At 40.8% G+C, this 15148-nt stretch overlaps 1 protein-coding gene across 7 annotated transcripts in view; it reads right to left on the bottom strand.

Moving 5' to 3' along the window:
* LOC125451910 (neuropeptides B/W receptor type 1-like) overlaps nt 1-14074 on the bottom strand; it is a 37652-nt gene extending 23578 nt beyond the window's left edge. For 2 of the 7 annotated variants that reach the window (XR_009445770.1, XR_009445773.1), the window contains exons 1-2: nt 13244-13859; nt 5422-5524 (exon numbers count right to left, since the gene is read on the bottom strand). Coding sequence is in view for 1 of the 7 variants with exons in the window: in XM_048529648.2 (XP_048385605.1) it covers nt 11549-12550 (1002 nt within the window). In the remaining 6 variants the exon portion in view is untranslated. Of the gene's footprint in view, nt 1-5421; nt 5525-11061; nt 13051-13243; nt 13860-13963 lie in introns of those variants that run through there. The other 5 variants (XM_048529648.2, XR_009445772.1, XR_009445771.1 and 2 more) reach the window with 5 other exon arrangements.
* Nucleotides 14075-15148: the final 1074 nt, after the last annotated feature.

The raw sequence follows: 15148 nt of genomic DNA, 5'->3' as shown, positions 1-15148 counted from the left end.
CTGCGGGTGTGAAATTGATGTAATTATAACTATAAAGATGTTTTTTACATAAGGTAAAAAGGACTTTCCTTATTAAAGATGATTTGGCCAAACTAAAATATTGCAGGAGTGGAAGAGTTAAATCAATCCAAAATAAAGTAAACAAAGATGTTGTTCCAAATAAGCTGTTTTGCAATGTGAATAAACAATCAAATTAGGTTCAATAGTGACATAGCTTAAACAACTGGGATCGGCCAAGGAGAAGAACATATTGGGTGCCTGCATGCTTGCTGGAGTGTCAAGGGGACAGGATGAGGTTAGTAGGTAGGAAAAGGAGGTGCGGCTGGAGGTGGTGGGGGATAGGTGAGAGGAAGAACAGGTTAGGAAGGTGGGGAAGAGCTGGGCTGGTTTTGGGATGCAGTAGGGGAAGGGGAGATTTTGAAGCTGGTGAAATCCATATTGATACCGTTGAGCTGCACGGTTCCCAAGTGGAATATGAATTGCTGTTCCTGCAACCTACGGGTGGCATCATTATGCCACTGCAAGAGGCCCAGGATGGACATGTTGTCTAAGGGATGGGAGGGGGACTTGAAATGGTTCGCAACTGGGAGGTGCAGTTGTTTATTGTGAACCGAGCGTAGGTGTTCTGCAAAGTGGTCCCCAAGCCTCTGCTTGGTTTCCCCAGCGTAGACGAAGCCACACCGGTTACAGTGGATGCAGTATACCACATTGGCAGATATGCAGGTGAACATCTGCTTGATGTGGAAGGTCATCTTGGGGCCTGGGATGGGGATGAGGGAGGAGGTGTGGGGTCAGGTGTGGCACTTCCTGCGGTTGCAGGTGAAGGTGCCGGGTGTGGTGGGGTTGGAGGGCAGTGTGGAGCGGACAAGGGAGTCGCAGAGAGAGTGGTCTCTCCAGAAGGCAGGCAAGGGTGGGGTTGGAAAAATATCTTGGGTGGTGGGGTTGGATTGTAGATGGCGGAAGTGTTGGAGGATTATGCGGTGTATCCGGAGGTTGGTGGGGTGGTATGTGAGGACTAGGGTGATTCTCTTAGGGCGGTTATTGCGGGGGTAGGGTGTGAGGGATGTTCACCTGCACATCTGCCAATGTTGTATACTGTATCCACTGTACCCGTTGTGGCTTCCTCTACATCGGGGAAACCAAGTGGGAGGCTTGGGGACTGCTTTGCAGAACACCTCAGCTCGGTTTGCAATAAACAACAGCACCTCCCGGTCGCGAACCATTTTAACTTGCCCTCCCATTCCTTACACGACATATCCAACCTGGGCCTCCTGCAGTGCCACAATGATGTCACCCGAAGGTTGCAGGAACAGCAACTCATATTCCATTTGTGAACCCTGCAGCCCAATGGTATCAATGTGGACTTCACCAGCTTCAAAATCTCCCCTTCCCCCACTGCATCCCAAAACCAGCCCAGCTCGACCCCTCCCCACACTGAATCCCAAAAACCAGCCCAGTTCTTCCCCGCCTCCCTAACTGTTCTTCCTCTCACCTATCCCCTCCTCCCACCTCAAGCTGCACCTGCATTTTCCACCTCCTAACCTCATCCCATCTCCTTGACCTGTCCGTTCTCCCCGGACTGACCTATCCCCTCCCCACCTCTACTCTCCTCTCCACCTATCTTCGCCTCTATCCATCTTCGGTCTGCCTCCCCCTCTCTCCCTATTTATTTCAGAACCCTGTCCCCATCCCCCTCTCTGATGAAGGGTCTAGGCCCGAAAAGCCAGCTGTTGTGCTCCTGAGATGCTGCTTGGCCTGCTGTGTTCATCCAGCTTCACACTTTGTTATCTTGGATTCTCCAGCATCTGCAGTTCCCATTATCATTGGCACAGATACTGCTATTTTCATTACTGGTAATAAAATAAAATAAAATCACAAAGTGCTAACAGACGATGGCAAGAATCGACCAGAGATGAATATAATCTATAACAATTGCTGCAAGTGTGGCTTTGTATATCTGATTTATAAAGTTGCCATCGCTACCGTATTATAGGTGTCCCTGCCCGAAATAAATGTTGAAATTTTAAACATGCAAGAACCATCACTGTGCTGATGGTTTCTAACTCTCAAACTACATATTACTGAATAGTAACAAAAAGCAGGAAAGAAAAAACAATAGTTACTTATCAAGATTAGATATTTTTATTCACCCAGCCAAATTCCTAATCACCCCAAGGCTGTTGAATATTACAAATAGAACATTTGTTAGTATAACCACTGTCCAAGGAAAGTACAAATACTTCGCTTTTTTCAGCAACCATATATGCTGCCACTCTTGACAGGAGGTTTTAAACTCCAAGTGAGTAGAGTGTAAAATATGTCCACAATGTTCAGCTGCTCCTTTTCAAGACTCTTAGGGAAATTGGTGAATTATTTTCAATTTTTCTTTGTCATTTTAATTTTATTGCATATGCAGCATTGCATGATCTGCATACAGATCCAATGCTGTTCATTAAAAGGCATGTTTTACAATTTACTGAATTCCCTCAAGCAAAGGCAAGATCTATTTCTGGCTGTGACAGAGATTATGCAGAAGGTAGCAATTATATGGCATTATAAAACAATACATGATCTCCTACTGCATTAATGAGTTGAAGTGAAGTTTCTCAGAGCATACCACCTGTCTCAGGTAATCACATATTTTTGGGTGGGGTGGTTTGCAAATAATTCTGTCATGTACAGGTTTCACAGTTTCAAGGGGTGGATTGAATAGACCAGGAACCTGTCTGTGATCTTGGTTGTTGCAATCATTGTGTCCCTTAGCTGTTGGTCGCTGATCCACACCTTCTCTCCCATTTCCAAAGTGAGCAGATTGTGAAGATAAAAAGCAAAATGCTGTGGGCACTGAAAATTTGTGAGGAAAAATAGAATGCTGGAGGAATTCAGCAAGTCTGGCAGCATCTGTGTCAAGAAATGCGCAGAATTCTGAAGAAGTGTTTTGAAAGGCTGGTCATGGCCCACATCAACTCTGGCTTCCCAACCTGCATCAATCCCATGCAATTTGCCTACCAATGAAGCAGGTCCTCAGCACATGCCATTCCCCTAGCCTTACGCTCCTCCCTGGATCATATGGATAACAAGGACACCTACATAGGCTCATACTCACTGACTAGAGCTCCGCCTTCAACACTACAATCTCAGCCAAACTTATCCCAGAATTCCAAGGCATAATCCTTGGATCCACCCTTTGCAATTGGATCCTCAGTTTCCTGACCCACAGGCCACAATCAGTGAAGATAGACAACAGTACATCCTCCACGATAATCTCCAATACTTGGGCTCCGCAAGGATGCATCCTGAACTCCTACTGTGCTCCCTGTACACTCACGACTGTGTGGACAAATTCGAAATGAATGCCATCTACAAGTTTGCTGATGACACCACTATGGAAGGATGGATAAAAAAACAATGATGAATCAGAATGCAGGAAGGTGATAGAGTGTCTGGTGTTAACGTGCAAACATGCAATGATAACAATCTCTTTCTCAAACTCAGCAAAAAGAAAAACTGATCATTGACTTCAAATAGAAAGGAGGACAACATGTTCTGATCTACGTCAACTGAAGTGAGGTGAAAAGGGCCGAGAGTATCAAGTTCCTAGGAATGATGATAACTGATAATCTGTCCTGGGCACCCCACATAGATATGATGGTCAAGAAGCGCTACAACTTCTTCCTCAAGTGGCTTAGGAAATTTTGCATGTCCATAAGGGCCCTCACCAACTTTTACAGATGCACCATTGAAAGCATCATATCTGAGTGCATAATAGCTTGGTACAGCAGCTGCTCTGCCAAGGACTGTAAGAAACTACAGAAAGTTGTACACACAGCCCACATCATTGTGGAAGCCGACCTCCCATCCATGGACTCCATTTACACTTCTTATTGCTGTGGAAGAGCTGCCGACATCATCAAAGACTTCTCCTGCCCTCAGTAATGATCTCTTCCAATCTCTTCCATCAAGCAGAAGAAACAGAAACGTGAAGACATGGGCCAACAGGTTCAAGAACGCCTTCTCCACTGCTGTTAGTAGACTGCTGAATGGACCTCTCCAGCTTCAAATAATGTTAATTTTGCTAATGTTGATCTTGCTTTGTGCAACTCCTGTGAAGTCTTAACTTTGTGTACCTTGCTCTATCTAAGCATAAATGATCCGCATGTCCTGGTTTGCTATAATCTGCCTGTATTGCTCACAAAACAAAACTTTTTACTGTACTTAGACACAAGTGACAATAATAAATCCAATCAAATCAAAGTTTGAAATGTTAACTCTGTTTCTTGCTTCACAGATGCTGCCAGAGCTGTTGAGATTCTCCAACATCTTCTGTTTTTATTTTGGTCAGGTTATGAATGTACTCCAAGCCCAGATTGTCTTTACCTTTCATATTTTGTTGAACTTGAGATATGGAGAAATCCACATTGGACTGAAAAGGACTGGAAACATCATTACCAAATTATGACTATAGTTGCTCTGGTTATACGCCTCATACAATGTAGCAAGAGTTTTCTGTATGGTACTGATGTATTGAGCTCTGTAACTGAAGTTGGCTCAGCAATAAATGATCAACTCCCTTGTCCTGAAGATATGCCTCTATGATAAGGAGCTTTAGTTATAGTCCATAATTTAGAAAACCAAGGTTGTTCTCCTTAAAGATTGTGAAGATTGAAAAGAGATTTGCTAACAGAATTCAAAATTATAAGAGTAATAGACAGAGAGGAGAGAGAGAGGAGTTGTTCCCATTGCTAAAAAACAGTCCAGAATCAGACGACATCAAATTTAAGTTGATTAACAGAAGAAGCAATTGTGATGTGAAGAAAATTTTTTTTTATACAGTGGGTGGTTGTGTTCTGAAATGGACACTCCAGAAAGTGTGATATTGGCTTTGTCAAGTTAAACCCTCAAAAGAGAACTGGATTACAAAAGGAAGAGAAAAGTAAATTATGTGGCTATAGAGAAAAATAACAGAGATGGTTCTAGAGAATAGATCTTATTGAGGACCCGTATGGACACAATGGGTTGAATGGCCCTCTTCTAAGTTGCAACAATTTAATTTTTATCTAGGTTGGATTTTATGGTAAGATGTGTTTTCTCCCTAAGACTAAAAAGAATGGCTAGGAGCCTGTTCCATCAAAAGTCTAGTTGCTGTTCTATCTTTTTCACACATGGAGGGCCATTTACTGGATCAGTGCAAGAATTCTGTCCATGTCTCTATTAATTGGCCACTTAAGGGCATCAATTGACCAAAGACTGGCTCTGCAGCACTTTCATTGCCCTTCATAGGATGGAAGGCAGATCAGCATCAGTCAAGTAGGTTCTGGCCTTCACACAAATCACTTGGGAGGGGGTGTATGATCCAAATGATCCATGATTCTTCATCCCTTAGCCATTGGAAACAACCTGTCAATGCATGCCCTTCCAAACCTTTACAAATTCCGGTGCATTCTCCTCCATTGCCTTCAGGATGCCATGATTTCCCCTCTACTCCACTTCTGCATATCTCCTGGGAATTGGCTGTTCTCTTCTCCTGATAAAAGAAATGAAAGAGCAAATGACTATTATTTCACCTGTTTATGTTTAGGGCATGGGTGGAATATTTGAGTGAGATGGGATGTGGGGTGCTAGGTCTGCTAACTTCATGAAAATGTCATTGCCATCTATGAAATGTAGAGTTAAGGCTCTGCCTAAACAGACATTCTTATGTATGTTTGCAAAGAGATGGTTTCCCAGGATACATTAGAAAATGCCAGGGTGGAAAGGAAACGATGATTATTATTTCACTCACCTTGTCTAAGAAGTTACCGAAGCATTATGAAGGGTCGGCTGAATGGCCTACCCTTGGTCCTAATTTCTATGGTTCTGCCTGTGCAACTTGGTAAGTTAAGACAATGGCTCTATATCATATCATGTGCCACCTTGGAGCATAATTCCTGAGAATGACAAGACAGTCTCTGAAAAACCTATCAATCCTTAAAATACCTTGGTGCTCTTGTACATCAGAATTTCCCTGAAGACCACACAGCGAAATCCTAATCTGATTCCTCTGTAGGTGAGAGATAGCAGGAACTGTAGATGCTGGAGAATCTGACATAACAAGGTACTGAGCTGGATGAACAAAGCAGGCCAAGCAGCATCAGAGGAGGAGCTACTTGGCCTGCTGTGTTCATTCAGCTCTCACCTTGTTATCTCGCTTTCCTCTGTAGATGAACTCATTTTGTGATCTGAAACCTTAGATAACTAGCACATGAGCTGGACCGGTTGCAGCTCACTCATACCTGGTGACTCAGTGCATAGAGATCTCAACTCTATATGAGATTCTAAAGTTTGTACAATTCCTATATCTGACTTTATGGCTTCATGTTTCAGATCAAACAGTCTCAACTCCAATGTGATGTTGCTCTTGTTTTCTCTCTCTCTCTCTCATGCCATATTTTCATCTGGAAGTTGCTGTTTCTGGCCAGAGATCAATTCTTGCATGACTGAAAGCTAAAAGTAGAAGGGGAGGAAATGTTTAGGATGATGAGCACAATAGTCAGACCATCAACAACTTGCCCTTCATGCAAGATGATGGTGGGCCACATTTTGAAAAAGGGCACAAGGCAAGAACCATCACATTATTATTCTCAATTCCCTCAGTGTATGGTGAATGCAATAGACCCATGACACCATGACACCAACATCACAAGGCTTAGATGATACTGACTTTCTTGAACCTTGCCTAGTTCTGCTGTGCTATTATTGATTGGGTGTGATCTTGTCCTATTAGTGTGAGGGCATGTTGTCTGTGTTTGAATACTAATATGATTCATTGATGTGCTTACCATAGCTGAGTAGCTGAAAACTGCAACAGGTGGTTATGAAGCTAATATGACAGTGATGTGTGAGGTTGGGGCTAATATCTGATTGCAGCACTGAGTCATGGTCAGTTGAGACCACCAATGGGTGAATGATATTGGTGTGGTTTATTGAACAATGACATATTAATGCTCTGTTGTACAGGAGATATCATTGAAAGATGTGAAGCTGAAGCAATTATAACCATCTGTAGGTTGAACTGCTAAGTGGATGATTTAATTCAGCAGACTGCTAAGATCCCCAACATCACAGATGTCAGCTTTCAGATAATTCAATTCACCTCCATGACAGCAAGCGAGAGCTCAAGGCAATGGACACGGGCAACATACAGCTATGGCATTGAAAATGTAAGCTGCTCTGCTCTGACCCTAGCCAAGCTGTTTCAATGCAGCTATGACCCTGCACTTTACCCAGCAATGTGAAAATGTGACAGGTTTGTCCTGTCCATGCTGTGGGAAGATTCAATCCAGCTAATCTCCATCAGCCCATTCTCCATCATGAGCAAAGTGACGTAAATAATTGTCAACAACACATCAAGTGGCACCTACTCATCAATAATCATCTTATTGATGTTAATTGGGGTTATGCCAGGGCATTTGGTTCCAATGCCATCAGCCTTTATTGAACATGGGAAGACAAAGTGAGATGACAGCAATTGTCTCTGACAGTAACACAGGGCTTGACTCAGGACAGTATCAAGGAACCCAGCAAAATTGAGGTTAAATGGGAGAAACCTCTCCGCTGATTGGAGTCATACTCTGTACAAAGAAACACTTGTGGTTTTTGGTAGCTGATTAGCTTAATCCCAGGACATTGCTGCAGGTGTTCCTCAGAGCAGTTTCCGTTTAACTAACCTGTTCAGAGATGTGATAACACACTTCTTCAGCAGGTGCAACTTGATCCCCGTCCTCCTAGCCCAGAGGCAAGAACATTACCACTGCACCACAAGGCCCCTTGTTTTCGAAGCAATCTGTTCAAAGACGTTATTATTTCTGGAGCAGGTGGGACTTGAACACAAGATTCCTGGCTCAGAAATAGGGACACCTTGACTGTGCTATAGCAGCTCCTGCTCCTCACAGCATTGTCTCCTGTCTAACCAATTTCAGCTGCTTTATGCAATGCACTTCCCTCCATCTTAAGTACAGATGTTCATTGTTTGTATAGCATTCAGCACATTCAAAAATCCTCAGATGCTGAAGCAAACCATGCCCACAAGCAACAAGAACTGATCAGTGGCAACTAATATTTGCATAAAAATCTAAGCAATGACTATCTCTAATGAATGGTAATCTAATTGTCTATTCTTGAAATTCACTTGCATTTTGATACATCTGTGAAGTTTATATGATTATAATAATGTGGAACTGTATTTTAAAGTTTGCGTATGAAAAGGAATTATCTGATCAGTTTTGAAGAAACTGTCCAAAAAAAAACTCAGGTAAGCTGAAGTCAGTCACGCAAAGTTACTACTTAGTGAAACAGAAATTTGATGACTCATTGGAAGCTGACAGTAACTTTGGACAATGGCTAAAAGAATTTAAATTCCATAGCTAATGTGATGGGTGATAAACAGGGGTGATAGGGGAGCATTAGTTTTTGTCATTTAATGTGTAAATTTCCTGCAAAAGAAATTATTCAGTCAATGGTGATTGTTGTGTAGTCAACAGTGTCAGTAAAATTTCAAGTTTCTAAAACGTGAAATCTTGGTGCAGCAATTTTACAACTTGTAACTGGAAATCCAAAATTGTTTTTTAAAAGTTATCATGCTCTCTGAAGGTCAATTAACACTGTAACAATTAACATTATTAATTCCCCTCCTAACTCAACTCCTGACTCTACAAAGCCTGCATACCATATGTGAGAAACAAGTCAGGAATGTGATAGAATACTCACAACACAAACAATGCTCAACAAACAGGTACTAACAGCAAAATGCACTGTAGTAACTCACGCATGCCTCTTTTAAAGCAATCTTCAAACCCACGACTCTACCATGTAGAAGGGCGAAGTCAACAGACATACGGGAGTGCCTCTAGATGTAATTTCCCCTCCAAACCTTCCACCATCTTGATTTTGAACTATATCACTTTTCCTTTAGTGATCATGGAGTCAAAAATGTGAAACTCTTTCCCTAGCACTGTGGGTGCATCTTCATCACATGGATTACTATAGTTCAAGAAGATGACTCTCTCATCTCATTCGTAAATGCAATTGTGGCAACAAGTGCTGGCACAGCCAATACTGCTTATATCCTGTCAATTAATAAAAATGAATTCCCTGACATTGAATATCTTTATGATGTTGACGAACATTTTATGACAGTGCTGCCAAGTCCTGGAGACCAGACACCTTACATTCACCTTCTGATCCACTTGCTACTTTTTCCCACTGTACTTTGAAGAATATTAGCTCTGGGAAAACATGACTTTGCTTCTTCAGTTAATCCATGACTGCCATCTTCATTGCTGCCATGTATAAGCCCATACTCCTCTTACATTTCTGCCATTCCTGTTATTTTTTCCTTATTGTAGCCTATCACAGTATTGATGTAAGCAGCAGCTTCCATATGTTCAGTGCTTCTTCCCTCTAAGAGAGACAGACTGCTGGATGCTAGTTGGCAAAACAGGAAAGCTCGACAAGCATGGAAAAATGCAGCCAGCTAGTCATGCAAATGAGAAGACAGTGCAATGTATTTTTGCTACCTCAGTCAACAGAATTAAGACATAGACATATCAAAAATGATAATCGTTATCTTGAAAAATGGGTACAAGATGCATTTTTATTCTTTAGAGAATGAATGAAAGACATCAGTGTGCTATGTTATTTGCATTGATGTATTTAGCTTTTAATAGTCTGTAGCAGGTGTCTCCAAAGAAACACACAACTGCCACATGCCTTATTACTGAATACAATAAAACTGCAAAGATTTCTGGGGTGAATCATACTTTAAAATCTGTAGATAATCTACACAAATATTTCCTCCATATAATGTATAAGAAGGTTGAGGGAGAAGGACTTTCTATATCATAAAACTCCTTAAAACTTTTGGGATATTTTTAATTAACTATAGCACACTTCTCACATAGCTGAATGATAATGACTTGTGCATGGTAACTACAGTATTAATGTAGGAAAAAAACCCTCAAAAGAAAATATTGCTCTGAAATATATATGCATTTTTTGCAGCAAGAATTTTTTTTTGTTGCATCAGGCTTCTCTCCCATTTGAGAATACATGACTGAAGGTAAAGCTTTGATTTCAAGTCTTGTGCAGATTATTGTAGACTATATTATAAAGGCACATACAAAAGGCTAACAGAATAGTGCACTTCTTTTGAGGAAAACTTTCAGATATGGAAAATACTTGCACTGAGGCTCCAGGGAATTTTAGGGCTAAAAAAGAACAAACCGTCAAAACGAAATGTTGCTCTGAAATATATATGCGCTTTTGCCACAAGAATTTTTTGTTGCTTCAGCATAACAAGTCAGTAAACTGCAGCTTTCAAGCTTCTCAAATGGTGAGTAAAACAATTGAATGGTTAATTTTGCATTATTTAACACTGTGAGAGTCAACTAGTGTACGAGCTGGTTCACCATACAGAGTGATGCCAACAGTAGGCGTTCAATTCCTGCACTGGCTCAGGTTACTCAACCTCTCCACTTGTCTGAGGCACGGTGACCTTCAGATTAAAATACACCAGTCATCTCTCTCTAATAAGAAAGCAACAAATGGTCTGGTAAGACTGTGGCAATGTTACTTTTTTCAAAAAAACATATCTATTACCAAGTGCTAACGCAGGAATTTTGCATGTGTGTGTCTTCAATTTGAAACTGAAATGCAAATACTAAAAATTCGCTGCCCATCTATTTTATATTTATTAAACAAAATTGTACTAATTTGTAATTACTTTCATTATTTATTAAACATGACTAGGTGAAAAAAATAGTTTCATTATAATGCATTTGTCACCAGTCATTAGAAACTGCAAGAGCAAACTTCTATGGTGATCTCTGAAGAAGCCGATGTCAGATAGAAAATTAAACATGATTGCATTGGCAAGCATCCTATTTTCTGTCAGTGATTCAGAATCTTCTTAGTAGATAGAGAAAACAGCAGTCAAAATGTTGAATAAGAAACATTTACTGAACAGCTTAATGCAAATTAAGTAACTGATATATAATGAAGATTTTGCAGTTACATCATGAAAATTGGTGGTCTTCATGATATTTAACAGGAGCTGTGCACATAATTTTGAACTTAAGATCTGTAATAAAAGTTTTAGGTTGTAAAAAAATGCTAAAGCAAGCAGTGAAAGATTTTTTTCCTGACATTTAAACACTATTGCCATATATTGTGTAAAAGTCTAACAAGTTATCATGCTCTCATTACTCTTACGTAGAATATAATAGAAGTGCAATTCAAACGATGCACATTAACTTTATCCTGGATTTTAAGTTAAACACAATTTTAATAGCATGCATATTTTAATTTTATATCACATCATAGGAGAAATTCCAGACAATCTACTACTTTAATAAATGGGAAACTCAATTTTTAGTCCCCAAACATAATTATCTCATTAAAGGCTTTTGAATATATCAGAGGGCATTTACAGCAGAGTGCAATTGAAGAAGACAGTAATTAAAATAAACGTGCTACATTGAGTAACCAGATGCGTTCATCAAAACTACAAATATCAGGGTGTTGTTCTGCATTCTACCAGTTTCCGAAAGCTCCTTCTGAAGCTATCATCTAGAAAGGCATAGAGGAAAGGATTAAGATAACTATTTGCATAGCTCAGGCTAGTGATAAAGTAGGAGATTCCAATGATGAGCGTGGTCTGTTGAATATGTGTTGTTAAAGCTAATATTGTGCTCACATGGTAAGGTGTCCAACAGAAAAGGCAGACTGCTAGAATAATCACCACCATTAATGTAACCTTTTTCTTCGCTTTGTCCAGAGCTTTGGTGTTGGTGTTCAAACGCATATTTCTCAACCTGAGTAACATCATTGAGTACAGGATGCAAACTGTGGACACTGGAATGGTAAATCCCATTAGGAGAGTATAGATCCGACGAGCTTTCCACCACAGAATCTCAGGAGATGGAAACACGTAGACACATTGTAGCCTGCCTTCACCATCATGGATCTTACCAAAAATTGTGAAGGGCAGAATGATGACAGTGACGAAGAGCCAAACACATAAACAGACTATCTTAGCCGCTCTATAAGTACGATAAGACATTTTCTTGGACCTCGCCGTGGCCAGGACCACCAGGTAACGATTGATGCTCATGACAGTCAAAATGTAAATGCTTGAGAAAGTATTGTATTGGTCAATGGAAATGATTAATTTACACATCAGCTCACCAAAGGGCCACTGAAGCAACAGATAGTCAGCAATGTTTATGGGTAAAACCAAAGTGAAAAGTTCATCGGCGATGGCTAGGTTCAGTATGAACATGTTTGTCACCGTTTTCATTTTTGGAGCTTTGAGTATAACATAAATGACAGCTGTGTTACCCGTTAACCCAACTGCACATATAACGGAATATATGACAGGGATAGCAATGTAAAAATCAGGGTATAGACCTGGCCCTGTCGAATTGGTCCCATTGCCATTTGCAGACAAACAATTCACCTCCTGGTCCATGCAGGAGACGTTCGAAGATACCGGATTCGGAAAGAGATTTTCCATATTTTTATTGCTAGCGTGGTGAAATCGCTCACAGTTTTGCTTATTGTAAACACTACAGCAGAGAGAAAACCGTGCACCTTAGCACACTAGACAGATTTGAGGACTTCATTTAGAAGATACAATACTTGCGTATTTAGCAATTCAACACAGTAACTGGACAAAAAAAAAAGTTTTTTTGGTAAAACGTGCTCAGTGACATAGTACTGCCGGCAATTCTATGAACTCTAGCTGTACTTGGAGGTTAACTGAAAAGATAAATTCCTTTTTGAAAAAAAAATGTTTTTCTTTCCGGAGATAAGTCCTTAATATTCCACAATTACGGAGTGAACCGGCGGTGCGAAATATGATTTTTGTTTATATTTGCTATCCTTCGGACCTCTATTTAAAACTGTAGCTGCAGCCTTTGGTATGCTGTCGGTAATTACATTTTGCAATTTTATTTCAAATTACCACGAAGTCGTTGACATCTCTCTTAGCAATCACCAACAGATGAATGTTTACTAAATAGATCAAGGAAAGAAAAAGCAAGCATTTAGCTCCAAAGGGCTTCCAATGCACTTCAACAAAAAAAAACATGCGATAGGGAAAAAAAGACTAGCAATTACATTTCATCCTACTCTACCTCCGTTCAGGCTGTTTGTTTAACCATATTTAACCATACAGCATGCACATTTAGATTCTAATTAAACTCACATACTGTACCCGTTTAGACGCAACCAGAGCTCGCTGCAGTTAATCCGATGTTTGACTAGACTTGCTTCGCTGCTGTTCAGATGGTACTGGTGGATTAATTGTTCTCCGGATATGACCGGCTACCCGGTGATTCGCTGCGGGTATAAGCACAGACACAATTCAGTGGACACCAAGACCTTTCACCATAGGAACCAGAGATCAGGTCCATTACCGTCTCAGCACATTCAGCCCTTTCATCTCAATGTTTCAGTTTTTGACGCCGAGGGGAGAGGGCTAACTTAATTTCCAAATACAAGCTGGAAAGCTCAAGGACTTTTTTTTGGCATCAACAGCTCAGTTCAATGAAGCGTGACAGATACAATATTGTCATATTTGCGACTTCAGCTTTGCAATTTTGTGGGCGGCCGACTTGAAACCCAAAAGATGGAGCTGAGATGTTCTTCCCTTTGATGTTAATGTGTGTTTAATAGATACACGTTGTGTTGCGGTCTAAATTGATACCAGTTAATAGCTGATGGCTGTGGGCATATAGTGGAATAAATAAAATGCGATTACTCTATCGAAATCAAGCACTAGCTGCTGAAGACAGCCTGATTGTTTAGAATGCCAGGTATAATAAAATCAGCACACGATTAAAATACCGGATGGGTGGAAAGCAGGAGACTCTTAAAAATATTCAGCAAATTAGACAGCGTTCGTGGTGAGAGAAACGGAGCTTACGTTCCAGATCGATGGATTTAGTCCGGCGTGTATATATTTCATACCGCCACAGAAATGCAACCTAGGGACATCTCATTATGTTAATAAAATGTTGCCGGTTCGTTGTGTACTTTGGCAGATGGCACGAAAATAGCGAGGCTTTCGCTCCACAGGACGTTACAGTCAGATTGATCAGATGGGCTGAACAGCGGAAAATGGAATTTAATCCTGAAAAGTGTGAAGTGATGCATTTTCGGGAAGGGAGTACACTTGAATTGCAGGAGGCCCGGAAGTATGGAGGATCAGAAGGACCTTGATGTGCATGTCCATAGATCCTGAACTAGCAGGACAGGTAGATAAGATAGCTAGGAAAACATAAGGGATACTTGCCTCTATTAGTCAAAACGTTGAGTACAAGGTGAAAGAAGTTAACAATGGACTTGCACACCACATTAGTTGGACCACTGCTGGAGTTCTTTGTATCAGTGATAATGGGAACTGCAGATGCTGGAGAATCCAAGATAACAAAGTGTGAAGCTGGATGAACACAGCAGGCCAAACAGCATCTCAGGACCACAAAAACTGACGTTTCAGGCCTAGACCCTTCATCAGAAAGATCTCTCTGATGAAGGGTCTAGGCCGGAAACGTCAGCTTTTGTGCTCTTGAGATGCTGCTTGGCCTGCTGTGTTCATCCAGCTCCACACTTTGTTATGCTGGAGTTCTTTGTGTAGTTTGAGTCACCACAATAGGGAAGGATGTGATTGCATTTCCATAGGGTACAGGTGAAATTCATGAGAATGTTGGCTAGACTGGAGTGATTCAGCTGTGAAGAGAGGCTAGATGTGCTAAGGTTGTTTTCCTTACAGCATAGAAGGCTGAGGAAGGATTTGAATCAGGTAATGAGGGCCATAGACAGGGTAGGTGGAGAAGAACATATCCCTCCAGTAGAGCGGTCAGTAACCAGGGGATACAGGTTTTACATTAAGAAGCTAAAGGCTGAATTTGATATTTTTCCAGCAATTTCTGGTTTTGTTTGAAGTTTTGTTTTCACTTAGAGGTTGAAGGGTATCAGGCTAAACTCACTAGTAGAGGTAGAGGAATCATTAAGATAATTTAAAAAGTATTTAAATGCGGTTATAGTCATACAGTCATAGAGATGTACTACACGGAAAGAGACTGTTCTGTCCAACTCATCCATGATGACC

This window comes from Stegostoma tigrinum, chromosome 5, assembly GCF_030684315.1.
Source record: "Stegostoma tigrinum isolate sSteTig4 chromosome 5, sSteTig4.hap1, whole genome shotgun sequence".
Taxonomy (NCBI): Eukaryota; Metazoa; Chordata; class Chondrichthyes; order Orectolobiformes; family Stegostomatidae; genus Stegostoma; species Stegostoma tigrinum.
The sequence above is the reverse complement of the archived record's forward strand: the minus strand, read 5'-3'. Positions and strand labels throughout refer to the sequence as shown.